The following is a 27,203-nucleotide window of genomic DNA, read 5'->3' as shown; positions in this document are numbered from 1 at the left end:
AGGAGACCAGGAGGGGTTTGGAGCTTCCTGGGGAGGAGTTGGGGTGTCCTGGGGGGATTTGGGGAGTCCTGGGAGAGTTTTGGGCATCCTGTGGGGGGGGTTGCGATGTCCTGGGGGGATTTTGGGAGTCCTGGGGGGATTTTGGGAGTCCTGGGGGGGCTTGGGGTCATCCTAAGGGGCAGTTCGGATGTCCTGGAGGGAATCTGGGGGAGTTCTTTGGGGTTTGGGGGAGTCCTGGGGGGTTTTCGGGGTTCCATCCCTTTCCATGAGGAGGGAGTGAAGAGGAGGAGGGAGGGAAGAGAAGGAGGTGGGGAAAGAGAGGAGGAGGAGGAGGAGGGAGGGAAAGCGGAGGGACGGAAGAGGAGAAGGAGGTGTGGTTGGGTGGGAGGAGGAGGAGAGGGGATGGAAGAGGAGGAGCCGTAGGAAGAGGAAGAGGAGGGACAAAGGCGGATCGAGGCTGAGCTGACGGAACCGCGCTCCAGCCCTGCCTGAATTCGCAGCCCCCACCTGTGGGATCATCGCCCCCCCCATCGCGCAGGTGAGCGGGCCCAGATATCCCGGGGGGTCCCTGGGTTGGGTTTTTGGGGCGATGTTTGGAGAATGAAGAAGTGCAAGGCTGAGCGGAAAAGGCCCCTCGGGGGGACATCGGGGGGTGCCGGGGCCGTCCTGCCGCGGACGCCCTGGGGGGATCTGCTTGGCCTTGCCTGTGGCACGGAGGCAAATGCCATCGTGTCCTTGTCCTTCCTCGCCCAGAGCAGGAGCTGAGCATGGAGAGCAGGGAGGACAAATGCCCGCGGCAGAACCTGGTGGAAGAGGCCGTTTTGAGCGGCTCCACGGCGCAGGAAGCCAACGGGGAGGAAAAGGCCCGGAGATGCCGCACGAGGAGGGGCTGCAAACGCAGACGGCGGGGATGTGAGGGGGAAAGAGCCAGCCTGGGCCGGGAAGGCGGCCGGAGATGGAGGCAGAGCTCGGAGCTGGTGCTCCATGAGCAGCTCCATGATGGGGAGAAGCCCCACACGTGTGGGCAGTGCGGGAAGAGCTTCAGCTGGAGCTCCAGCCTGATCCTGCACCAGGTGATCCACACTGGGGAACGGCCCTACGAGTGTGGGGAGTGTGGGATGAGCTTCAGACGGCGCTCTCACCTGATCAGGCACCAGGTGATCCACACCGGGGAGAAGCCCTACGAGTGTGCGGAGTGTGGGAAGAGCTTCAGCAGGAGTTCCGGCCTCATCGAGCACCAGAGGACCCACACTGGAGAGAGGCCGTACGAGTGTGGGGAGTGTGGGAAGAGCTTCAGCCACAATTCTGCCCTGATCGTGCACCTAAAGATCCACACAGGGGAGAGGCCCTACGAGTGTTCTGAGTGCGGGAAGGGGTTTAAGACCAGCTCCTATCTCCTCCTGCACTATCGGATTCACACGGGGGAGAGGCCCTTCCGATGCCCTGAGTGCGGGAAGGGATTCAGGGACCACTCCACCCTGATCCAGCACCAACGCATCCACAGCACGGAGAGACCCCATGAGTGTGAGGAGTGTGGGAAGAGCTTCAGACGGCACTCTCACCTGATCAGCCACCAGATGATCCACACTGGGGACAGGCCCTACGAGTGTTCTGAGTGTGGGAAGAGCTTCAGCCGCAGCTCCAGCCTGATCCAGCACCGGAACATCCACACTGGGGAGAGGCCCTACAAGTGTGGGCAGTGCGGGAAGAGCTTCAGCCACCATTCCACCCTGGTCAGGCACCACATGATTCACACTGGGGAGAGGCCCTACGAGTGTTCCGAGTGTGGGAAGGGCTTTACAAGCAGCTCCCATCTATTCCTGCACTATCGGATTCACACAGAGGAGAAGCCCTTCCAATGCCCCGACTGTGGGAAGGGATTCATGCAGAACTCCCACCTCACCATCCACCAGCGCATCTACACCGGGGAGAGGCCCTACCAGTGTCCCCAGTGTGGGAAGAGTTTCTCACAGAGCTCTGCCTTGAGCCAACACCAACGGAGGCACCACTAAGGGAAGCCCTGCGAGTGCCCCGAGTGCGGGAAGAGCTTCGTGCGCTGCTCCAGCTCCATCCCTCACTGGAGGAGGCACTTTGGGAACGGCCCTGGTCACTCACATTCCCTGGGATCCATGCTGCGAACACACCTGGCTGCTTCCCGTTTTGGTTTGGCCTTAATTTTTTTCTCTTCTCAATCACTTTGCACTCCAAAAGGCAAGAGGGATGGATCTGTCACCTCAAAACCACTCAAATCCCAGTGAATACAGCTCGATCTTACACCAAAAGGTCTCACACCGACCTGATAAAACTCAGTCCCACACCAAACTCACTGATTCCACAGCCGCCAGGCCGAGATGGGGGAGGGAGGAGATTGGGAGAAGTGGGATCCCATTTTGGAGCAGTGGGATGGGCATTGTGTGGGGCTGGGTGTGTGGGATGTATTTGATAGCAAATAAAACTCTCAGACTTACTGATTTCTGTCCCGTTCATGTTCAGTCCGTTGCAGTTCTGTTTGCCAAGTGCCGCCTCCCAGAGCGTCCCCTCACAGTTGCCGCCCTTGGCCTGAGCCCGCCCCTTTCCCCTCACGGTTTTCTTCCCGCCCCTTTCCCCTCACGTTCCGCCATTTCCCTGCCCCCTTTCCCCTCACGGTTCCGCCATTTCCTCCCCGTTCCCCTCACGGTTCCCCATTCCCCCCCCTTTCCCCTCACGGTTCCCGCCCTTTCCCCGCCCCCTTTCCCCTCACGGTTCCGCCCTTTCCCCGCCCCCTTTCCCCTCACGGTCCCGCCATTTCCCTGCCCCCTTTCCCCTCACGGTTCCCGCCCTTTCCCCGCCCCCTTTCCCCTCACGGTTCCGCCCTTTCCCTGCCCCCTTTCCCCTCACGGTTCCCGCCCTTTCCCTGCCCCCTCTCCCCTCACGGTTCCCGCCCTTTCCCTGCTCCCTTTCCCCTCACGGTTCCAGCCGGTTTGCGGGGAGGAGGAGCAGGGGGAGGGGAGATGGAAGAGGAGGGATGAAGGCGGAGAGAGAGCAGCGATGGAAGGAGGAGAAGAAGGTGGAGTTAGAGAGTAGGAGAAGGGATGGAAGGGGAGGGATGGAAAACGAGAAGGAGGCGGATCTAACACAGAGGAGCAGGATGGGGGATGAAAGAGGAGGAGCGGGAGGAAGAGGAGGGACAAAGGCGAATCGAGGGTGAGGCGACGCATCCACGCTCTGGAGCCCTGTCTGAATTCGCAGCCCCCACCTGTGGGATCATCGCCCCCCCCATCGCGCAGGTGAGCAGGGTCAGGGATCCCGGCCCAGATATCCCGGGGGATCCCTGGGTTGGGTTTTTGGGGGGATGTTTGGAGAATGAAGAAGTCCAAGGCTGAGCGGAAAAGGCCCCTCGGGGGGACATCGGGGGGTGCCGGGGCCGTCCTGCCGCGGACGCCCTGGGGGGATCTGCTTGGCCTTGCCTGTGGCACGGAGGCAAATGCCATCGTGTCCTTGTCCTTCCTCGCCCAGAGCAGGAGCTGAGCATGGAGAGCAGGGAGGACAAATGCCCGCGGCAGAACCTGGTGGAAGAGGCCGTTTTGAGCGGCTCCACGGCGCAGGAAGCCAACGGGGAGGAGAAGGCCCGGAGATGCCGCACGAGGAGGGGCTGCAAACGCAGAGGGCGGGGATGTGAGGGGGAAAGAGCCAGCCTGGGCCGGGAAGGCGGCCGGAGATGGAGCCAGAGCTCGGAGCTGGTGCTCCATGAGCAGCTCCATGGTGGGGAGAAGCCCCACACGTGCGGAGAGTGTGGGAAGAGCTTCAGGAGGATCTTCGACATGATGAAGCACCAGAGGATCCACACTGGGGAGAAGCCCTATGAGTGTGGGGAGTGTGGAAAGAGCTTCAGCTGCAGCTCCAATCTGATTACGCACCAGAGGATCCACACTGGGGAGAAGCCCTATGAGTGTGGGGAGTGTGGGATGCGCTTCAGCCAGAGCTCCACCTTGATCAAGCACCAGAGGATCCACACTGGGGAGAGGCCCTACGAGTGTTCCAAGTGTGGGAAAAGGTTTCTGAGCAGCTCCTATCTCCTCCAGCACTATCAGAGTCACACAGAGGAGAGGCCCTTTCAATGCCCTGAGTGCGGGAAGGGATTCAAGGACAACTCCACCCTCAACAAGCACCGGCGCATCCACACTGGGGAGAAGCCCTACGAGTGTGATAAATGCAGGAAGAGGTTTCTGAGCAGCTCCACTCTCCTTCTGCACTATCGGATTCACACAGGGGAGAGGCCCTTCCGCTGCCCTGACTGCGGGAAGGGATTCCAGCGCAACTCCACCCTCGTCACCCACCGGCGCATCCACACCGGGGAGAGGCCCTACGAGTGTCCCCAGTGTGGGAACAGCTTCTCCAGCAGCTCTGACCTGACCCGACACCAACGGAGGCATTACTAAGGGAAGCCCTGCGAGTGCCCCGAGTGTGGGAAGAGCTTCGTGCGCTGCTCCAGCTCCATCCCCCACTGGAGGAGGCACTTTGGGAACGGCCCTGGTCACTCACATTCCCTGTGATCCATGCTGGGAACACAGCTGGTTACTTCTCCTTTTTGTTTTGCATTAATGGTTTTATCCTCTCCCTCTCTATACAGTCAAGGAGCCAAGAGGGATGGATCTGTCACCTGAAATCCCAGTGAAAACAGCTCAATCTTACCCCAAAATTACTCAAACCCTCCTCAAAAAACTCAGTCCCATGCCAAACTCAGTCGATTCCAGAGCCACCAGGCTGAGATGCGGTTGGGAGGAGACTGGGAGAAGTGGGATCCCATTTTGGAGCAGTGGGATGGGGATTGTGTGGGGCTGGGTGTGTGGGATGTATTTGATAGCAAATAAAACTCTCAGACTTACTGATTTCTGTCCCGTTCATGTTCAGTCCGTTGCAGTTCTGTTTGCCAAGTGCCGCCTCCCAGAGCGTCCCCTCACAGTTGCCGCCCTTGGCCTGAGCCCGCCCCTTTCCCCTCACGGTTCCCGCCATTTCCCTGCCCCCTTTCCCCTCACGGTTCCAGCCGGTTTGCGGGGAGGAGGAGCAGGGGGAGGGGAGATGGAAGAGGAGGGATGAAGAAAGAGAGAGAGCAGCGATGGAAGGAGGAGAAGAAGGTGGGTTAGTAGGAGGAGGAGAAGGGATGGAAGGGGAGGGATGGAAAAGGAGAAGGAGGCGGAGATAACCCAGAGGAACGGGAGGGGTGACGGAAGAGGAGGAGCGGGAGAAAGAGGAAGAGGAGGGACAAAGGCGGATCAGCGCTGCGCTGAAGGCGCCGCACGGCCGAGCCCTGTTTGAATTCGCAGCCCCACCTGTGGGATCATCGCCCCCCCCCATCGCGCAGGTGAGCAGGGTCAGGGATCCCGGCCCAGATATCCCGGGGGGTCCCTGGGTTGGGTTTTTGGGGCGATGTTTGGAGAATGAAGAAGTGCAAGGCTGAGCGGAAAAGGCCCCTCGGGGGGACATCGGGGGGTGCCGGGGCCGTCCTGCCGCGGACGCCCTGGGGGGATCTGCTTGGCCTTGCCTGTGGCACGGAGGCAAATGCCATCGTGTCCTTGTCCTTCCTCGCCCAGAGCAGGAGCTGAGCATGGAGAGCAGGGAGGACAAATGCCCGCGGCAGAACCTGGTGGAAGAGGCCGTTTTGAGCGGCTCCACGGCGCAGGAAGCCAACGGGGAGGAAAAGGCCCGGAGATGCCGCACGAGGAGGGGCTGCAAACGCAGCTGGCGGGGATGTGAGGGGGAAAGAGCCAGCCTGGGCCGGGAAGGCGGCCGCAGATGGAGCCAGAGCTCGGAGCTGGTGCTCCATGAGCAGCTCCATGATGGGGAGAAGCCCCACACGTGTGGGCAGTGCGGGAAGACCTTCAGGGCGAACTGCGACCTGATCAGACACCAAAGGATCCACACTGGGGAGAAGCCCTACGAGTGTGGGGAGTGTGGGAAGAGCTTCAGCCAGCGTAACAATCTGATCAGGCACCAGAAGATCCACTCTACAGAGAAGCCCCATGAGTGTGGGGAGTGTGGGCAGAGTTTCAGGAGGAAATGCGACCTGATCAGGCACCAGAAGACCCACACTGGGGAGAAGCGCTACGAGTGTGGGGAGTGTGGGCAGAGCTTCAGATGGAGGTCTGACCTGATCAACCACCAGAGGATCCACACAGGGGAACGGCCCTACGAGTGTGGGGAGTGTGGGAAGTGTTTCATTCGGAGCTCCCACCTGATCAGCCACCAGAAGATCCACACTGGGGAAAGGCCTTTCAAGTGTTCAGTGTGTGGGATGTGCTTCAGCCAGAGCTCCGCCCTGAAAAAGCATCAGAGGAGCCACACAGGGGAGAGGCCCTACGAGTGTTCCAAGTGTGGGAAGAGGTTTAAGATCAGCTCCCATCTCCTCCGGCACTATGAGAGTCACAAAGAGGAGAGGCCCTTCCAATGCCTTGAGTGTGGGATGGCATTCAGGCAGAACTCCCACCTCCGCACCCACCAGCGCACCCACACAGGGGAGAGGCCTTACAAGTGTGATAAATGCAGGAAGAGCTATCTGACCAGCTCCCATCTCCTCCTGCACTATCGGATTCACACAGAGGAGAGGCCCTTCCGCTGCCCCGACTGTGGGAAGGGATTCAAGTACAACTCAACCCTCGTCAACCACCGGCGCATCCACACTGGGAGAGGCCCTACGAGTGTCCCCAGTGTGGGAAGAGCTTCTCCAGCAGCTCTCACTTGAGGAAACACCAACGGAGGCACCACTAAGGGAAGCCCTGCGAGTGCCCCGAGTGCGGGAAGAGCTTCGTGCGCTGCTCCAGCTCCATCCCCCGCTGGAGGAGGCACTTTGGGCACAGCCCTGGTCACTCACATTCCCTGTGATCCATGCTGGGAACACACCTGGCTGCTTTTCCTTTTAATTTCAATTTAATTTCTTTTTCTTCTCCATCTCTTTGCGCTTCAAAAGGCAAGAGGGATAGATCTGTCACCTCAAAACCACTCAAATCCCAGTGAAAACAGCTCAATCTTACCCCAAAAGTGCTCAATCCCTCTTCAAAAAAACCCAATGCTAGACCAAACTCAGTCGATTCCAGAGCCAGCAGGCTGAGATGGGGTTGGGAGGAGATTGGGAGAAGTGGGATCCCATTTTGGAGTGGTGGGATGGGCATTGTGTGGGGCTGGTTGTGTGGGATGTATTTGATAGCAAATAAAACTCTCAGACTTGCTGATTTCTCTCCCGTTCATGTTCAGTCCGTTGCAGTTCTGTTTGCCGAGTGCCGCCTCCCAGAGCGTCCCCTCACGGTTCCCGCCCTTGGCCTGAGCCCGCCCCTTTCCACGTTCCCGCCCTTCCCCTCCCCTCAGCTTCCCCTTCGTTCCAGCTCTAGTCCTCTGTCCTTCTACATTCTGCCCTATCCCCTCACCCCATTCCCCTTCCCACGTCTTTCCTCACGGTTCCCGCCATTTCCCTGCCCCCTCTCCCCTCACGGTTCCAGCCGGTTTGCGGGGAGGAGGAGCAGGGGGAGTGGAGAGGGAAGAGGAGGGATGAAGGCGGAGAGAGAGCAGCGATGGAAGGAGGAGAAGGAGGTGGGGTTAGAGAGAAGGAGGAGAAGGGATGGAAGGGGAGGGATGGAAGAGGATAAGGAGGAGGAAATAACACAGAAGAGGAGGAGGGCGGATGGAAGAGGAGGAGCGGGAGGAAGAGGAAAAGGAGGGACAAAGGCGGATCAAGGCTGAGTCGACGGATCCAGGCTGTGGAGCCCTACCTGAATTCGCAGCCCCCACCTGTGGGATCATCGCCCCCCCATCGCGCAGGTGAGCGGGCCCAGATATCCCGGGGGTCCCTGGGTTGGGTTTTTGGGGCGATGTTTGGAGAATGAAGAAGTGCAAGGCTGAGCGGAAAAGGCCCCTCGGGGGGACATCGGGGGGTGCCGGGGCCGTCCTGCCGCGGACGCCCTGGGGGGATCTGCTTGGCCTTGCCTGTGGCACGGAGGCAAATCCCATCGTGTCCTTGTCCTTCCTCGCCCAGAGCAGGAGCTGAGCATGGAGAGCAGGGAGGACAAATGCCCGCGGCAGAACCTGGTGGAAGAGGCCGTTTTGAGCGGCTCCACGGCGCAGGAAGCCAACGGGGAGGAAAAGGCCCGGAGATGCCGCACGAGGAGGGGCTGCAAACGCAGCTGGCGGGGATGTGAGGGGGAAAGAGCCAGCCTGGGCCGGGAAGGCGGCCGGAGATGGAGGCAGAGCTCGGAGCTGGTGCTCCATGAGCAGCTCCATGATGGGGAGAAGCCCCACACGTGTGGGCAGTGCGGGAAGAGCTTCAGGTGGAGCTGCCGCCTGATCAAGCACCAGAGGATCCACACTGGGGAGAGGCCCTATGAATGTGAGGAGTGTGGGAAGAGCTTCAGGACGAACTGCGAACTGATTGTGCACCAGAGAACCCACACTGGGGAGAAACCCTACGAGTGTGGGGAGTGTGGGAAGAGCTTCAGCTGCAGGTCTGTCCTGATCAAGCACCAGAGGATGCACACAGGGGAGAAGCCCTACGAGTGTCGGGAGTGTGGGAAGAGCTTCAGCCAGAGAACCAATCTGATCAGGCACCAGAGGACCCACACTGGGGAACGGCCCCACGAGTGTGGGGAGTGTGGGATGCGCTTCAGCCGGAGGTCCAGCCTGATCAAGCACCAGAGGACCCACACTGGAGAGAGGCCCTACAAGTGTTCGGAGTGTGGGAAGGGGTTTCTGACCAGCTACAGTCTCCTCGAGCACTGTCAGACTCACACAGAGGAGAGGCCCTTCCAATGCCCAGAGTGTGGGAAGGGATTCAAGAACAACTCCTCCCTCATCAAGCACCAGCACATCCACACTGGGGAGAAGCCCTACGAGTGTGATAAATGCAGGAAGAGGTTTAAGACCAGTGGCAATCTCCTCCTGCACTATCGGATTCACACAGAGGAGAGGCCGTTCCGCTGCCCCGACTGCGGGGAAGGGATTCAAGCACAACTCCATCCTCGTCACCCACCGGCGCATCCACACGGGGAGAGGCCCTACGAGTGTCCCCAGTGTGGGAAGAGTTTCTCACAGAGGTCTAACTTGACCCGACACCAACGGAGGCACCACTAAGGGAAGCCCTGCGAGTGCCCCGAGTGCGGGAAGAGCTTCGTGCGCTGCTCCAGCTCCATCCCCCGCTGGAGGAGGCACTTTGGGCACAGCCCTGGTCACTCACATTCCCTGGGATCCATGCTGCGAATACACACCTGGCTGCTTCTACTTTTAATATCACCTTAATTTTTTTCTGTTCTCCATCTCTTTGCACTCCTAAAGGCAAGTGGGATGGATCTGTCACCTCAAAACCACTCAAATCCCAGTGAAAACAGCTCGATCTTACCCCAAAAGGGCTCAAACCCACCTCAAAAATCTCAATCCCACGCCAAACTCACTGGATTCTGCAGCCACCCGGCTGAGCTGGGGTTGGGAGGTGATTTAGAGTAGTGGGATCTCAGTTAGAGTGGTGGGATGGGGATTGTGTGGGGCTGGGTGTGTGGGATGTATTTGATAGCAAATAAAACTCTCAGACTTGCTGATTTCTCTCCCGTTCGTGTTCAGTCCGTTGCAGTTCTGTTTGCAGAGTGCCGCCTTCTCAGCTCATTGTGTTTGTGTCCCCTTTTCTCTCCTGCCTCTCTTTGCCTGCTCTGTTTCTCTCTCAGTGTCTCCCTTGACCCAGGCACCACCAGAGACCCTGCCCTGATTTATTTGACCCCTCCCCTGAGTTAATTGACCCCTCTCCTAATTTAATTGACCCCTCTGTCCCCACAGACCCTCCCCTGATTATTTATTATTTTATTTCCCAATTATTATTTTAATTCCCAGTGCCAGGAGCTGAAGTCCTGTAGGCTGGCAGGGAAATGTCTCTGTAGGATTTTGCTCCATTTGCCTACAAGGGCAGGAACATCTTTTCCTGGCTGGGAGCTGGAATTCCAGACTTTTGGAATGGGGCGGGGCAATAGGCTGGGATCAAATAGGACTGGGACAGATAGCTGGGACAAATAGGGACTGGGATCAGATATGGACTGGGATCAGATAGGACTGGGATCAGATATGGACTGGGATCAGATAGGACTGGGATCAGATAGGGACTGGGATCAGATAGGGACTGGGATCACCAGGACCAGGACAGCTGAACCAGTTCTCCCCAGCATAGTCCTAGGCACTCCCACTATGATCCCAGTATGATGTCAGTACAAACCCAGCACAGTCCCAGTCACTCCCAGTACGATCCCAGTACAAACCCAGTACAATCCCAGTCACTCCCAGTACGATCCCAGTATGATGTCAGTACAAAGCCAGCACAGTCCCAGTCACTCCCAGTACGATCCCAGTATGATGTCAGTACAAAGCCAGCACAGTCCCAGTCACTCCCAGTATGATCCCAGTATGATGTCAGTACAAACCCAGTACAGTCCCAGTCACTCCCAGTATGATCCCAGTATGATGTCAGTACAAACCCAGTACAGTCCCAGTCACTCCCAGTACGATCCCAGTATGATGTCAGTACAAACCCAGCACAGTCTCAGTCACTCCCAGTATGATCCCAGTATGATGTCAGTACAAACCCAGTACAGCCCCAGTCACTCCCAGTATGATCCCAGTATGATGTCAGTACAAACCCAGTACAGTCCCAGTCACTCCCAGTACGATCCCAGTATGATGTCAGTACAAACCCAGTACAGTCCCAGTCACTCCCAGTATGATCCCAGTATGATGTCAGTACAAACCCAGTACAGTCCCAGTCACTCCCAGTACGATCCCAGTATGATGTCAGTACAAACCCAGTACAGTCCCAGTCACTCCCAGTACGATCCCAGTATGATGTCAGTACAAAGCCAGTACAGCCCCAGTCACTCCCAGTACGATCCCAGTCCAGCCCAGTCCCTGGCAGCGCTGCCACTGCTGGGATCCCCCAGCCCTGTGTGCGTTCCCCCCTGGCGGATGTGCCCAGAGGAGCCCCAAGGGCTGGCAGTGCCCAGGCAGGGGCCCCAGCAAGGCCCAGTTGGGATGGGCAGCCCCCAGTTTGCCCAGTTTGCCTCTCCTTTGGCCCGGGCCGGCTTCCCCCCGCGGGCAGCGGCTGGGAGCAGCCGAGAGCCCCGCGCTGCCCATCCCGAGCTGTCCCGGCTCCATCGCCGCTCCTGCCGCGGGCTGCGAGGGCTGCGGGAACGGGGCACCGAGGGTGTGGCTGCTGCTGGGGGGGAGGAGGAGGAGGGAGGGAAGGGCAGGGATGGAGGGGGAGGAGGAGGTGGGGATAATTTAGAGGAGCGGGGGGTGGGGGGAAGGAAGAGGAGGAGCCGTAGGAAGAGGAAAAGGAGGGACAAAGGCGGATCAAGGCTGAGCTGACGGAACCGCGCTCCAGCCCTGCCTGAATTCGCAGCCCCCACCTGTGGGATCATCGCCCCCCCATCGCGCAGGTGAGCGGGCCCAGATATCCCGGGGGTCCCTGGGTTGGGTTTTTGGGGGGATGTTTGGAGAATGAAGAAGTGCAAGGCTGAGCGGAAAAGGCCCCTCGGGGGGACATCGGGGGGTGCCGGGGCCGTCCTGCCGCGGACGCCCTGGGGGGATCTGCTTGGCCTTGCCTGTGGCACGGAGGCAAATGCCATCGTGTCCTTGTCCTTCCTCGCCCAGAGCAGGAGCTGAGCATGGAGAGCAGGGAGGACAAATGCCCGCGGCAGAACCTGGTGGAAGAGGCCGTTTTGAGCGGCTCCACGGCGCAGGAAGCCAACGGGGAGGAAAAGGCCCGGAGATGCCGCACGAGGAGGGGCTGCAAACGCAGACGGCGGGGATGTGAGGGGGAAAGAGGCAGCCTGGGCCGGGAAGGCGGCCGGAGATGGAGGCAGAGCTCGGAGCTGGTGCTCCATGAGCAGCTCCATGATGGGGAGAAGCCCCACACGTGCGGGGAGTGTGGGAAGAGCTTCAAGTGGAACTCCAACTTGATCCTACACCAGAGGACCCACACTGGAGAGAAGCCCTATGAATGTGAGGAGTGTGGGAAGAGCTTCAGCCGCAGCTCCAGCCTGATCGGGCACCAGAGAACCCACACAGGGGAAAAGCCCTTTGAGTGTGAGGAGTGTGGGAAGAGCTTCAGGTGGAACTCCAACCTGGTTCTGCACCAGAGGACCCACACGGGAGAGAAGCCCTACGAGTGTGGGCAGTGCGGGAAGAGCTTCAGGTGGAGCTCGGACCTGATCAAGCACCAGAGGATCCACAGTGGGGAACGGCCCTACGAGTGTGGGGAGTGTGATAAGACCTTCACCTGCAGCTCTTACCTGATCAGGCACCAGATGATCCACACTAGGGAATGGCCCTACAAGTGCGGGGAGTGTGGGAAGGGTTTCATTCGCAGCTCCCACCTGATCAGCCACCAGAAGATCCACACTGGAGAACGGCCCTACGAGTGTGGGGAGTGTGGGAAGAGCTTCCGCTGCAGGTCTGACCTGACCAAGCACCAGAGGATCCACACTGGGAAACGACCCTACAAGTGTGGGGAGTGTGGGAAGAGCTTCAGGTGGAGGTCTGACCTGATCAGCCACCAGAGGATCCACACTGGGGAACGGCCCTACGAGTGTGCGGAGTGTGGGAAGAGCTTCAGAGAGAGCTCCAGCCTGATCAAGCACCAGAGGATCCACACTGCGGAGAAGCCCCATGAATGTGGGGAGTGTGGGAAGAGCTTCAGCTTGAGCTCCAGCCTGATCAGGCACCAGAGGACCCACACTGGGGAACGGCCGTACAAGTGTGGGGAGTGTGGGATGAGCTACAGCCAGCGGTCCCACCTGATCCAGCACCGGATGACCCACACTGGGGAGAGGCCCTACAAGTGTTCCAAGTGTGGGAAGGGGTTTCAGACCAGCTCCCATCTCCTGCGCCACTATCGGATTCACACAGGGGAGAGGCCCTTCCAATGCCCTGAGTGTGGGAAGGGATTCCAGCGCAACTCCCAGCTCACCACCCACCGGCTCATCCACACTGGGAAGAAGCCTTACGAGTGTGATAAATGCAGGAAGGGGTTTCTGAGCAGCTCCAGTCTCCTTCTGCACCAGCGGAGTCACACAGAGGAGAGGCCCTTCCGCTGCCCCGACTGCGGGAAGGGATTCCAGCGCAACTGCGACCTCGTCAAGCACCGGCGCATCCACACCGGGGAGAGGCCCTACGAGTGTCCCCAGTGTGGGAAGAGCTTCTCCAGGAGCTCTCACTTGAGCCGACACCAACGGAGGCACCACTAAGGGAAGCCCTGCGAGTGCCCCGAGTGCGGGAAGAGCTTCGTGCGCTGCTCCAGCTCCATCCCCCGCTGGAGGAGGCACTTTGGGCACAGCCCTGGTCACTCACATTCCCTGGGATCCATGCTGGGAACACACCTGGCTGCTTCTGCTTTTAATTTCACCTTTATTTTTTTCTATTCTCTATCTCTTTGCACTCCAAAAGGCAAGAGGGATGGATGTGTTGCTGCAAATTGTCGGGGAGGATGGAAGAGGGAAGCCTTATAAATATGATTGCGTGGGAAAAGATTTTGAGAATATGGAAACTATAAGCGAGATTGAAATGAAGGCAACCTTTGAGATCCCTTAGGTACTGAACAACAATGGTGTGGCCGAGAAGGTAATCCCCTTTTGATGAAAGACTTCCCTGGGCAAGCAAGCAGGTCCAAGGGTCAAAAGCAGACCCTGCCTGCTTGGCAGAAGGGGTCCGAGGAGTAGTTTTTAGGGTTTAAAATGTAACACAGTATGGTAATATAGCGGTTATTGTAGGCTGTATATAAATGCTATAGGATTTGTATCTGGTACTAGATTGGTTAGTGAGAATCAGAATATTCAACACAGAAGATCATTTAATGTATTGTAACGGGAACTTCGGTCTCTTTGCTCTCTGTCTCTCTCTCCTCCATCTTTGGCCTCTTCATCTCTCGGGCCTGCTCGGAGTTGCGGCTGGCAGCTCCCAGCAGGGCCCCGCACCCAGGCCCTTGCAATAAACGCAAATCCAAGACCTGGCTTCAGAGATCTCGTCTCTGTATATCCCGACCATACCGGAGACCCCCTGCTGCTCCTACAGCAAATCCCAATGAAAACAGCTCAATCGTACCCAAAAGGGCTCAAACCCTCCTCAAAAAACTCAGTCCCACACCAAACTCACTCGATTCCAGAGCCACCAGGCTGAGATGGGTTTAGGAGGTGATTGGGAGAAGTGGGATCCCATTTTGGAGTGGTGGGATGGGCATTGTGTGGGGCTGGGTGTGTGGGATGTATTTGATAGCAAATAAAACTCTCAGACTTACTGATTTCTGTCCCGTTCATGTTCAGTCCGTTGCAGTTCTGTTTGCCGAGTGCCGCCTCCCAGAGTGTCCCCTCACGGTTCCCGCCCTTGGCCTGAGCCCGCCCCTTTCCCCTCACGGTTCCGCCATTTCCCTGCCCCCTTTCCCCTCACGGTTCCGCCCTTTCCCTGCCCCCTTTCCCCTCACGGTTCCGCCATTTCCCCGCCCCCTTTCCCCTCACGGTTCCCGCCATTTCCCTGCCCCCTTTCCCCTCACGGTTCCCGCCCTTTCCCCGCCCCCTTTCCCCTCACGGTTCCCGCCCTTTCCCTGCCCCCTTTCCCCTCACGGTTCCCGCCATTTCCCCGCCGCCTTTCCCCTCACGGTTCCAGCCGGTTTGCGGGGAGGAGCAGGAGGAGGGGAGATGGAAGAAGAGGGATGAAGGCGGAGAGACAGAAGCGATGGAAGGAGGAGAAGAAGGTGGGTTAGAGAGTAGGAGGAGGAGAAGGGATGGAAGGGGAGGGATGGAAGAGGAGAAGGAGGCGGAGATAACCCAGAGGAGCAGGATGGGGGATGGAAGAGGAGGAGCGGGAGGAAGAGGAAGAGGAGGGACAAAGGCGGATCGAGGCTGAGCCGACGGAACCGCGCTCCAGCCCTGCCTGAATTCGCAGCCCCCACCTGTGGGATCATCGCCCCCCCCCATCGCGCAGGTGAGCGGGCCCAGATATCCCGGGGGGTCCCTGGGTTGGGTTTTTGGGGCGATGTTTGCAGAATGAAGAAGTGCAAGGCTGAGCGGAAAAGGCCCCTCGGGGGGACATCGGGGGGTGCCGGGGCCGTCCTGCCGCGGACGCCCTGGGGGATCTCCTTGCCCTTGCCTGTGGCACGGAGGCAAATGCCATCGTGTCCTTGTCCTTCCTCGCCCAGAGCAGGAGCTGAGCATGGAGAGCAGGGAGGACAAATGCCCGCGGCAGAACCTGGTGGAAGAGGCCGTTTTGAGCGGCTCCACGGCGCAGGAAGCCAACGGGGAGGAAAAGGCCCGGAGATGCCGCACGAGGAGGGGCTGCAAACGCAGCCGGCGGGGATGTGAGGGGGAAAGAGCCAGCCTGGGCCGGGAAGGCGGCCGGAGATGGAGCCAGAGCTCGGAGCTGGTGCTCCATGAGCAGCTCCATGATGGGGAGAAGCCCCACACGTGTGGGGAGTGTGGGAAGAGCTTCAGGTGGAACTGCAAACTGATTGTGCACCAGAGGATCCACACTGGGGAACGGCCCTACGAGTGTGGGGAGTGTGGGAAGAGCTTCAGCCAGAGCTGCACCTGATCAGGCACCAGAGGATCCACACGGAGGAGAGGCCCTATGAGTGTGGGAGTGTGGGAAGAGCTTCAGGTGGAGCTCTGACCTGATTGCGCACCAGAGGAGCCACACTGGAGAGAGGCCCTACGAGTGTTCCAAGTGTGGGAAGAGGTTTCAGACTAGCACCTGTCTCCTCCAGCACTATCAGAGTCACACAGAGGAGAGGCCCTTCCAATGCCCTGAGTGTGGGAAGGGATTCAAGCACAACTCCACCCTCGTCACGCACCGGCGCATCCACACAGGGGAGAGGCCCTACGAGTGTGATAAATGCAGGAAGAGGTTTCTGACCAGCTCCCATCTCCTCCGGCACTATCGGATTCACACAGAGGAGAGGCCCTTCCAATGCCCTGACTGTGGGAAGGGATTCAAGCACAACTCCATCCTCGTCAGGCACCAGCGCATCCACACGGGGAGAGGCCCTACGAGTGTCCCCAGTGTGGGAAGAGCTTCTCCAGCAGCTCTCACTTGACCCAACACCAACAGAGGCACCACTAAGGGAAGCCCTGCGAGTGCCCCGAGTGCGGGAAGAGCTTCGTGCGCTGCTCCAGCTCCATCCCCCACTGGAGGAGGCACTTTGGGCACAGCCCTGGTCACTCACATTCCCTGTGATCCATGCTGGGAACACACCTGGCTGCTTCTCCTTTCTGGTGTGGCCTTAGTTTTCCTGTGCTTCATCTTCATCCTTTAAAAACACCCAAAACTGGGTTAAATGAAGGAAATTGATCGAATATATCTGAAGTTCCATAATTTCTCAGTTCTTTTAGAGGGAATTTAGGATTTGCGGACACGTTCTGTGTGGAGTGCTGCTGTTGCTAAGAGGCAGGAATTTGATCTCACCCTTCTTGTGTTGCTAAGAACTCCTCCCCTGACCCAAACCCCAACTCCACCCTTGGGATGCCCTATAAAAACCCTGCAGCCCTGCCTTTGCCCTGTCTTTGGGGGGTAAGAAATGGATTCCCAAAGGATCAGCCCTTTTCCCACTGGATTCCGAAAATTTCAGCTTTTTCCGCTGGATTCCCAGGGGATCAGCCCTTTCCCACTGGATTCCAAAGGATCAGCCTTTTTCCCACTGGATTCCAAGAGGATCGACCTTTTCCCCTGGATTCCCAGAGGATTCTGACTCTGTCACTGTTGCGGTTTTTTTTTTGTTTGTTTGTACTGCTGCATTTGTATTTTTAATTTTTCCTAATAAAGAACTGTTATTTCTACTTCCATATCTTTGCCTGAGTGCCCCTTAATTTCAAAAGTAATTATTATTTTATAGTGATTAATATTACTATTATTATGATGTAAAGGGAGGGGGTTTACATTTTCTATTTCAGTGGAGGTTCCTGAAATGGGGAGACACCCTCAAGGACGGGCCATGTAAAATAGTTCCTGAAATTTGTAAATTAGTGTATGGATATGCATGGTGGTCTATGAATATGCAACAGGCTGATCTAATTAAAACCAGATTAATTAAGGGGTGTCCCTGAAAATAACTGGGGAGTCTTGGTGGCCATAGCAACCTTTGCTCGATGGTCCTTTTCTCCCATTATATCAGCCTGTTGCATGTTCATAGATCTTTTTGCATATCCATAAACTACTTTACATATTCCAGGAACAAAATTGGCTTCATCCTGTTTGGGGGACCTATCCCCCTCCCAGCTGAATTTTGGGGGTCCCATCCCCTTCCCCGTGTTTGGTTTTGGGGGTTCCAAGTCCCTCCTGCTCCGTTTTGGGGTCCCGACCCCGTTTGGGATTAATTTGGGGGCCCCACCCCATCCCCATGGTCACCTCGCCCCTCCCCAAATTCCGCTCCTGGCAACTGATGAGTCATCAGCGAGACACGCTCTGATTGGCTGGCAATTACCCCGCGCGGTTGCTGATTATTTAACGCAGTGAGAGGCCTTGGTCTCTACCTGGCAACTGATGAGTCAGAGCCGAGCCGGGCGCTGATTGGCTGGAAATCGCTGAGCGGGGCCAATGCTCTGAGTTTCAGTGCCGCGCGTTCTGATTGGGCGGGATCTGTTTTGGGGTGGGGAGTGGAGGAACTGGGGTTACTTGGGCTTTATTTGGGTTTATTTAGGGATTGTTTGGGGTTTATTCGGGCTAATTTCTGGAGTATTTGGGGTTTATCTTGGGTTTTGCTTGATTTATTTCTCGTTATTTGCGGTTATTTGGAAGTATTTGGGTCTATTTAGGCTTATTTGGGTTTATTTTGGGTTATGTGGTGTTTTTGGAGTTCGTGGGGTTTATGTTGGTGTATTTGGGTTTTTTTAATGTGTACTTTAAAGCATTTGGGGTTATTTGCGTTTAAATTTGGTTTATTTTGTTTCTTTGGGGTTATTTGGATTTGTCTGGGGTTATTTGGGGGATTTTTAGGTGTTGTTTGGGGGTTTTTGGGGTTATTTGGGGTTTATTTTTAGTGTTATGAGGTTATTTAGGTTTTTTGGGTCACTTGGGGTCAAAAACTCCGGGAATGTTTCTCCTCCATAAAACGGGAATTTTTCCCAAAAAATCCGAGAGTTTTTCCCCGAAAAACCGGGAATGTTCCCTTAAAAATCCCGGACTTTTCCCCGCCAATAGCGGCGCGCCCCGCTCCAAACCATCCAATCGCCGCGCTTCATCTGCCAAATTACCCAATCACGGCGCACCCCGTTCCACATCAACCAATCACCGCGTCCTCAGCAACTCCCTCCTCCCTCGCCCCGAACGAACCAATCACCGCGTTTCCTGAGCAACCCCCCAAAACGAACCAATCACCGCGCGTCTTTCCTGAGCAACGCCCGCCTTTCCCTTTCTAAATCAACGAATCACCGCGCGTCTCCCCTCAGCAACTCCCGCCTTCCTTTTCTTTAACCATCCAATCACCAGACGTTTTCCGTGCGGATCCCCCGCCAATTCAACCAATCACCGCGCGCCTCCCCTCAGCAACTCCCGCCTCCCCTGCCCCTTATCTGTCAATCATCGCGCCCTAAACTAAACCAACCAATCACCGCGCGGCTCCCCTCAGCAACTCCCGCCCTCCCCGCGCCACTCCAGCCAATCAGAGGCGAGCCCGAAGACGCGCCCCCTGACCCCGGGGCCGGGCACGGCCGGGCGCCCCCCCCCCCGCCGCCGCCCCCCGGGACCCCTCAGGGACCCCCTTGGGAGCCGCCGACCCGGGCTCGGGCGGGTCCTGCGGGAGGCGCTGGAGAGAGCGGGGGAGGCGCTGGGAGAGGAGGGGGGGCTCCGGGAGCTGCTGAGGAGGCGCAGGGACAGGTGAAGGGTCCTGGAGGGGTCGTGAGGGGAATTTGGGGAGGGGTCCTGAGGGGTTTGGGGGAGGAACTTGGAGAGGGTCTGGGGGGAACTGAGGGGGTTTTGGCGGGGTCTGGGGGGGGTGTTTGGGGGGTTTTGGGGAGGGGTCCTGAGGAATCATGGGGCGGTTTTGGGGAGGGTTTGGGGGCTGGGGGGGTTTTGGGGGGTCTGGTTGGGGGTCTTGGGGGGGGGGGTTTGGGGAGGGGTCTGGGGGGGTTTTGGGGAGGGGTCTGGGGGGCTTTGGGGGGGGGGTCTTGGGGGGGTTTGGGGAAGATTTTGGGGAGGGGTCCTGGGGGGTTTTGGGGGTTGGAGGGGTTTGGGGAGGGGTCTGGGGGTCCTTGAGGGGGTTTTGGGGGATTTGGGGGGCTTTGGGGGAGGAATTTGGGGAGGGGCCTGGGGATTTTGGGGGTCTGGGGGAGGGTTTGGGGGGTTGGGGTTTGGGGGAGGGGTCTGAGGGGTTTGGGGGATTTTGGGGGCCTTGGACCCCCAAAAATCCCCCTCCCCCCAAACCACCCCCAAAATACCCACAAAACCCAAATACACACAATACCCCCAAAGCCCCAAAAATCCCCCCCAAATCCCTCCAAAATCCCAAAAATCCCCCCAAGTCCCCCAAAATGCCCCCAAATCCCCACAAATCCCCCCAAAACCCCCAAATCCCACCCAAAATCCCCCCAAAACCAAACCCCAAAATCCTCCCCAATATCCCCCAAAATTCCCAAAATCCCCCAAACCCCCAAAATCCCCCCCCCAAAATCCCCCAAAACCCCAAAAATCCCCCCAAACCCCCCCAAAATCCCCCCAAATCCCCCCAATCTATCTAAAATCCCCCAAAATCCCCCCAAAACCCCCCAAACCCCCCAAAAAATCCCCCAAACCGACCCCCAAAATCCCCCCAATCTACCCTAAAATCCCCAAAAACCCCCCAAAACCCCCAAAAATCCCAAGTCCCCCAAAAATCCCCAAAACCCCCAAACCCCCAAAACCCCCCCCAAATCTACCAAAACCCCCCAAAATCCCCCCAAAACCCCCAAAATCCCCCCAAAACCCCCAAATCCCCCACCACCTAAAAATCCCCCAAAATCCCCCAAACCCCCCAAAAACCCCCCAAAACCCAAATCCCCCCAAAATCCCCCCCAAAAATCCCCCAACCCCCCAATCCCCCAAAACCCCCCAAAATCCCCCCCAAAATCCCCCCCAAAAAATCCCCCAAATCCCCCCAAATCCCCCAATCGCCCAAAAATCCCCCAAAATCCCCCCCAAAAACCCCCACAAACCCCCCAAACCGACCCCCAAAATCCCCCCCAATCTACCTAAAATCCCCAAAACCCCCCAAAAATCCCAAGTCCCCAAAAATCCCCAAAACCGCACCCCCAAAATCCCCCAACCTACCCAAAATCCCCCAACCTACCTAAATCCCCCCCAAAACCCCCACCCCCCAAAACCCCCAAAATCCCCCCAAACTGACCCCCAAATCCCCCAAAAATCCCCCAAAACCCCCAAAATCCCCCAAAAGCCCCCCAAAATCCCCCCAAAACCCCAAAATCCCCCAAAATCCCCCCAAACCCCCCCCAAAATCCCCCCAAAACCCCCAAAATCCCCCAAACCCCCAAATCCCCAAAAACCCCCCCAAAATCCCCCAAATCCCCCAAAATCCCCCAAAATCCCCCCCAAATCCCCCCCCAAAAAATCCCCAAAATCCCCCCCAAATCCCCCCTAAAACCCCCAAAACCCAACCCCCCAAACTCCCCCCCCCAAACTCCCCCCCAAAACCCCCAAAAACCCCAAAACCCCCAAACCCCCAAAATCCCCCCCAAAACCCCACAAAACCCCCAAAATCCCCCCACCCCCCCAAACCCAAAATCCCAAAACCCCCCAAACCCCCCCCCAAAAATCCCCAAACCCCCCAAAACCCCAAAAAACCCCAAAACCCCAAAAAACCCCCAAAACCCCCCCCCCAAATAAAACCCCCCAAAATCCCCCCAAAACCCCAAAATCCCCCAAAACCCCAAAAACCCCACAAAACCCCAAAAAATCCCCCAAAAACAAAATCCCCCAAAATCCCCCAAAATCCCCAAAATCCCCCAAACCCCCAAATCCCCCAAACCCCCCAAAACCCCCAAAACCCCCCAAAATCCCCCCAAAACCCCCAAAACCCAAGTCCCCCCAAAACCCCAAAAATCCCCCCCAAAAACCCCCAAAATCCCCCAAAGCCCCTTCCCCCCAAAACCAGAAAATCCCCAAAATCCCCCAAAACCCCCACAAAATCCCCCCCCCCCCAAAATCCCCCCAAAACCCCTAAAAAAATCCCCCAAACCCCCCCCAAAACCCCCAAGCCAAATCCCCCAACCCCAAACCCCCCAAACCCCCTACCAAAAACCCCCACAAAACCCCCACAAACCCCCCCAACCACGCAAAGTTCTCCATGGCTCTGCTGGGACCCCCCCACTTGGGTCTGGGGGCCTGCTGGAGACAGCGGCCAGGGTCCCCCGCCACCGCGGGAGATGTTCTCAGGTGGGAACCGGGGGGTCCTGGGGGGGTTTGGGGGATTTTGGGGGGATTTTGGGGGATTTTGAGGGGGATTTGGGGGCATTTGGGGGGATTTTTGGGGGGATTTTGGGGGATTTTTGAGGGGATTTTTGGGGGTGTTTGGGAAGATTTGGAGGGTTCTGGAGGGGTTTGGGGAGTGGGGGGGACTTGGGGGGGGATTTGGGGGAGTTTTGGGACATTTTTGGGGATTTTGGGGAGTTTTGGGTGGATTTTAAGGGAATTTTAGGGGGGGGGGATTTTAGGGGTTTTTGGGGGGAATTTGGGGGATTTAGGGGATTTTAGGGGGGATTTTCGGGTATTTTGGGGGGATTTGGGAAGATTTGGAGGGTTCTGGGGGGGTTTGGGGGATTTGGGGGGGTTTGGGGGGGGATTTGGGGGGGTCTTGGGGGGTGTTGGGGAAGTTTTGGGGGGACTTTGGGGGAATTTGGGGGGAATTTGGGGGGATTTGGGGGGATTTGGGTCTGGGGGCTCTGCTGGAGACAGCGCGGGCCAGGGGCTACACCCGCCACGGGGAGATGTTCTCAGGTGGGAACCGGGGGTCCTGGGGGGGTTTGGGGGATTTGGGGTTTTTTGGGGATTTTGGGGGTTTTTTTGGGGGGGATTTGGGAAGATTTGGAGGGTTTTGGGGGGTTTGGGGAGATTTAGGGGGTCCTGGGGGGATTTGGGGGGTCCTGGTGGGGGGATTTGGGGGGGATTTGGGGATTTGGGGGGGGGAGTTTGGGGGGGTTTTGGGGGTGATTTAGGGATTTTTTGGGGGATTTTAGGGGATTTTGGGGGGATTTTAGCGGATTTTAGGACAGTTTTGAGGGGATTTTGGGGGGATTTTAGGGGGGATTTGGGAAGATTTGGAGGGTTCTGGAGGGGTTTGGGGGAGATTTGGGGGGGGATTTGGGGGACATGTGGGGGGTTCTGGGGGATTTTGGGGGGGATTTTAGGACATTTTTGGGGGGGTTTGGGGGACATTTGGGGGGATTTGGGGATTTATAGGATTATTATGGGATGTTTTTGGGATGTTTGTGCGATTATTATGGGATGTTTTTGGGATGTTTTTGGGATGTTTTTGGGATGATTCTGAGGATTTTTGGGGGTGACTTTTGGGATATTGTGGCGGTGATTTTGGGGATGTTTTTGGGGTGTTTACGGGATTATTTTGGGGTTATTCTCAGGATGTTTTTGGGGTGATTTGGGGATGTCTCTGGGATGTTTATGGGATTATTTTGGGATGTTTTTGGGGTGCTTTTGGGATGTCTCTGGGATGTTTATGGGATATTTTTGGGATGTTTTTGGGGCGGTTTTGGGATGTCTCTGGGCTGTTTCTGGGCTAACTCTGGGATTATTTTGGGATGTTTTTGGGGTTATTCTCAGTATGTTTATGGGATTATTTTGGGATGTTTTTGGGGTTATTCTCAGTATGTTTATGGGATTATTTTGGGATGTTTCTGGGCTCACTCTGGGATATTTTTGGGATTATTTTGGGCTGTTTCTGGGCTGTTTCTAAGCTCACTCTGGGATTATTTTGGGATGTTTATGGGGTTATTCTCAGTATGTTTATGGGATTATTTTGGGCTGTTTCTGGGCTGTTTCTGGGCTCACTCTGGGATATTTTTGGGATTATTTTGGGCTGTTTCTGGGCTGTTTCTGGGCTCACTCCGGGCCGTTGCCGTGTCCCAGCCGCCCACGTGGCCGCGCTGGCGCAGGAGCTGCTGCCCTGCAGGGCTGAGCTGCTCCAGGGGGGGCTGGGGGGGCCCAACCGGGCCCGGCTCCTGCGGCACCTCCTGCGCGGGCGGCCCCTGCTCGTGCCGTATCCTTCTTTGGGGGTCACGTTTGGGGTCTGGGGCGGCCCCTGCTCGTGCCGTATCCTTTTTTGGGGTCACGTTTGGGGTTTGGGGCGGCCCCTGCTCGTGCCGTATCCTTTGGGGGTTTGGGGTCACGGTTTGGGGTCTGGGGTCAGGGTTTGGGGTTTGGGGCGGCCCCTGCTCGTGCCGTATCCTTTGGGGTCACATTTGGGGGTTTGGGGTCACGTTTGGGGTCTGGGGCTTTTGGGGTTTGGGGCGGCCCCTGCTCGTGCCGTATCCTTTGGGGGGTCACGTTTGGGGTCTGGGGGCTCCATTTGGGGTCTGGGGGCTCCTTTTGGGGTCTGGGGGCTCCATTTGGGGTTTGGGGCGGCCCCTGCCGTGTGGGATCCTTCTTTGGGGTTTGGGGTCTGATTTGGGGTTTGGGGTCACGTTTGGGGTTTGGGGCGGCCCCTGCTCGTGCCGTATCCTTCTTTGGGGTCACATTTGGGGTCTGGGGTCAGGGTTTGGGGTCACATTTGGGGTCAGACTTTGGGGTCAGACTTTGGGGTTTGGGATGGGAATGGCCCTTGCTCGTCCCGTATCCTTGGGGATTTGGGGTTTGGGGTCTGGGGGCTCATTTGGGGTCAGGGTTTGGGGTTTGGGGCGGCCCCTGCTCGTCCCGTATCCTTCAGGGTCACGTTTGGGGTTTGGGGTCACATTTGGGGTCAGACTTTGGGGTTTGGGATGGGAATGGCCCCTGCTTGTGCCGTATCCTTCTTTGGGGTCACATTTGGGGTTTTGGGGGCTCCATTTGGGGTCAGACTTTGAGGTTTGGGGGCTCATTTGGGGTTTTGGGGGCTCTGTTTGGGGTTTGGGGGTCAGGTTTGGGGTTTTGGGGGCTCCTTTTGGGGTCAGACTTTGGGGTTTGGGGCAGCTCCTGCTGTTCTGTGTCCTTTGGGGTTTGGGGTCAGATTTGGGGTTTGGGATGGGAATGGCCCCTGCTCATCCCATATCCTTTGGGGGGTCACGTTTGGGGTTTGGGGTCAGGGTTTGGGGTTTGGGGGCTCCTTTTGGGGTTTGGGGGCTCCATTTGGGGTTTAGGGCAGCCCCTGCTCGTCCCACATCTTTCTGTGGGTTTTGGGGTCACATTTGGGGTTTGGGGGGTCAATTTGGGCTCAGGGTTTGGGGTCAGGATTTGGGATTTGCGGTCACGTTTGGGGTTTGGGGTCAGATTTGGGGTTTGAGGTTTGGGGCAGCTCCTGCTCGTCCTGTATCCTTTGGGGTCACATTTGGGGTTTGGGGTCAGGTTTGGGATTTGGGGTCACATTTGGGGTCAGGTTTGGGGTTTGGGATGGGAATGGCCCCTGCTCGTCCTGTATCCTTGGGGATTTGGGGTTTGGGGTCTGGGGGCTCATTTGGGGTCAGGGTTTGGGGTTTGGGGTCAGGGTTTGGGGTTTGGGGCGGCCCCTGCTCGTCCCGTATCCTTTGGGGTCTGATTTGGGGTCTGGGGTCAGGGTTTGGGGTTTGGGGTCACATTTGGGGTCAGACTTTGGGGTTTGGGATGGGAATGGCCCCTGCTCATCCCGTATCCTTCTTTGGGGTCAGGTTTGGGGTTTGGGGGCTCCATTTGGGGTCAGATTTGGGATTTGCGGTCATGTTTGGGGTCTGGGGGCTCATTTGGGGTTTGGGGTCAGGGTTTGGGGTCAGATTTGGGGGTTTGGGGTCTCTCTTTAGGGTCTGGGGTCCCATTAGGGATTTGGGGTCTCCATTTGGGGTCTGGGGTCCCCTTTAGGGTTTTGGGGTCCCATTTAGGGTTTGGGGTCCCCTTTAGGGTTTGGGGTCTCCATCTGGGGTTTTGGGGTCCCATTTGGGGTTTTGGGGTCCCATTTGGGGTTTTGGGGTTTCTCTGTGGGTTTGGGGTCCCATTTGGGGTCTGGGGTTCCCTTTAGGGTTTGGGGTCCCATTGAGGGTTTTGGGGTTTCTCTGTGGGTTTTGGGGTCCCCTTTAGGGTTTGGGGTCCCATTTGGGATTTGGGATCCCATTTGGGGTTTTGGGGTCCCATTTAGGGTTTGGGGTCCTCTTTAGGGTTTGGGGTCCCATTTGGGGTCTGGGGTCCCATTTAGGGTTTGGGGTCCCATTTAGGGTTTGGAGTCTCCATTTGGGGTCTGGGGTCCCATTTGGGGGTTTGGGGTCCCATTTGGGGGTTTGGGGTCTCTCTGTGGGGTTTTGGGGTCCCATTTGGGTTTTTGGGGTCCCATTTGGGGTTTTGGGGTGCCGCTGTTGTCCCTTGACCCCCCAGCTATGACGGGGACAGCAACCACGCCCCGTGCAGCCGCCGCGGCCACCGAGCCCACTGGGCCCTGCTCATCGGTGAGGGGGGGTCCCCTAAAATCACCCCCAAAATCCCCTAAAAAAATCCCAAAAATTCCCCCCAAATCCACCCCAAAACCACCCCCAAAATCCCCTCCAAAAAAACCCCAAATCCCCCCAAAATCTCCTCCAAAAAAACCCCAAATTCACCCCAAACCCACCCCAAAATTCCCCCAAAATCCCCCAAATTCACCCCAAAAATTCCCCCAAAAATCCCCAATTCCAGGGCTCTCTCTGAATCCCCCTCCCCATTTTAGGGCTCTCTGAATCCCCCTCCCCATTTTGTGTCTCTCTGAATCCCCCTCCCCATTTTGGCTCCCTCTGAATCCCCCTCCCCATTTTGGCTCCCTCTGAATCCCCCTCCCCATTTTGGATCTCTCTGAAGCCCCCTCCCCATTTTGTGTCTCTCTGAATCCCCCTCCCCATTTTGGATCTCTCTGAAGCCCCCTCCCCATTTTGGGTCTCTCTCTGAATCCCCCTCCCCATTTTGGGGGTCTCTCTCTCTGAAGCCCCCTCCCCATTTTGTGTCCCCCTCTGAATCCCCCTCCCCATTTTGTGTCCCCCTCTGAAGCCCCCTCCCCATTTTAGGCCTCCTCGTGGCCGTGCCCCCCCAGGAGCCGCTGGGACCCCGATTCCAGAGGGACCCCGAGATCCCCAACGTCTTCCACGCCCGGGAATTTGGGGCTGGGGGCTTCCAAAATGGGGCTGGGGGCTTCCAAATTCGGTTTTTGGAGTCCTTATTAGAGGAGGGGTCTGCATTTGGGGAGGGGGCTCAGTGCCAGGAGGGGCTGCGGGGTTTGGGGCAGGGGTCGTGTTTTGGGTCTGGGGGCTCCCAATTTGGGTCTGGGGGCTCCCAATTTGAGTCTGGGGGCTCCCAATTGGAGGAAAGGCTGCGGGATTTGAGTCTGGGGTCCCAATTTGAGTCTGGGGTCCCAAACAGGAAGAGTAACCCCAAATTGGGTCTGGGGTCTCCAATTGGGGCAGGTGAGCCTGAATTGGGTCTGGGGTCCCCAATTGAGTCTGGTGATCCCAAATTGGGTCTGGGGTCCCCCTTAGGCCCGGGTGACCCCGAATTGGGTCTGGGGTCCCCCTTAGGCCCGAATGAGCCCGAATTGGGTCTGGGGTCCCCAATTGAGTCTGAGGTCCCAAAGGGGCCTGAATTGGGTCTGGGGTCCCCAATTGAGTCTGGTGAACCCGAATTGGGTCTGGGGTCTCCAGTTGAGTCTGGGGTCCCAAAAGGGCCTGAATTGGGTCTGGGGTCCCCCTCGGGCCCGGGTGATCCCGAATTGGGTCTGGGGTCTCCAGTTGAGTCTGGTGATCCCGAATTGGGTCTGGGGTCCCCATGCAGGCCGGGTGATCCCGAATTGGGTCTGGGGTCCCCCTCGGGCCCGCGTGATCCCGAATTGGGTCTGGGGTCTCCAGTTGAGTCTGGTGATCCCGAATTGGGTCTGGGGTCCCCCTCGGGCCCGCGTGATCCCGAATTGGGTCTGGGGTCCCCATGCAGGCCGGGTGATCCCGAATTGGGTCTGGGGTCCCCCTCGGGCCCGCGTGATCCCGAATTGGGTCTGGGGGCGGCGCTGGTGCTGGCGCTGCAGGGGAAGAGCCCCCGGCCGCAGCTGT

The 27,203-nt window shown here is 57.6% G+C and overlaps 1 protein-coding gene, 1 long non-coding RNA gene and 2 pseudogenes across 3 annotated transcripts; 3 read left to right on the top strand and 1 right to left on the bottom strand.

Moving 5' to 3' along the window:
- Positions 1–244: 244 nt before the first annotated feature.
- LOC115917001 lies at positions 245–14,351 on the bottom strand. Of its 2 annotated transcripts, none has more exons than XR_004061658.1 (3): positions 14,288–14,351; positions 1,563–1,684; positions 245–1,251 (listed from the first exon to the last, which is right to left on the bottom strand). It is a non-coding gene; the product is annotated as an uncharacterized LOC115917001 (long non-coding RNA). The 2 variants fall into 2 exon arrangements; XR_004061657.1 differs by lacking the exon at positions 14,288–14,351 and adding an exon at positions 4,866–4,879 and having other exon boundaries at positions 245–1,322.
- On the top strand, positions 428–7,198 carry LOC115916999 (annotated as a pseudogene).
- LOC115916998 lies at positions 7,656–16,240 on the top strand (annotated as a pseudogene).
- Positions 16,241–21,897: 5,657 nt separating this feature from the next.
- Positions 21,898–27,174, top strand: CUNH19orf54 (chromosome unknown C19orf54 homolog; the record flags this gene model as incomplete). The annotated part of the gene is made up of 6 exons (XM_030970736.1): positions 21,898–21,963; positions 23,110–23,239; positions 25,513–25,583; positions 26,172–26,897; positions 27,015–27,029; positions 27,069–27,174. Coding segments are annotated over exons 1-6 (1,058 nt in total), but the record flags the coding sequence as incomplete, so codon positions are not given.
- Between the last annotated feature and the right edge of the window lie 29 nt (positions 27,175–27,203).

This window comes from Camarhynchus parvulus, unplaced genomic scaffold (assembly GCF_901933205.1).
Source record: "Camarhynchus parvulus unplaced genomic scaffold, STF_HiC, whole genome shotgun sequence".
Classification (NCBI taxonomy): domain Eukaryota; kingdom Metazoa; phylum Chordata; class Aves; order Passeriformes; family Thraupidae; genus Camarhynchus; species Camarhynchus parvulus.
The sequence above is the reverse complement of the archived record's forward strand: the minus strand, read 5'-3'. Positions and strand labels throughout refer to the sequence as shown.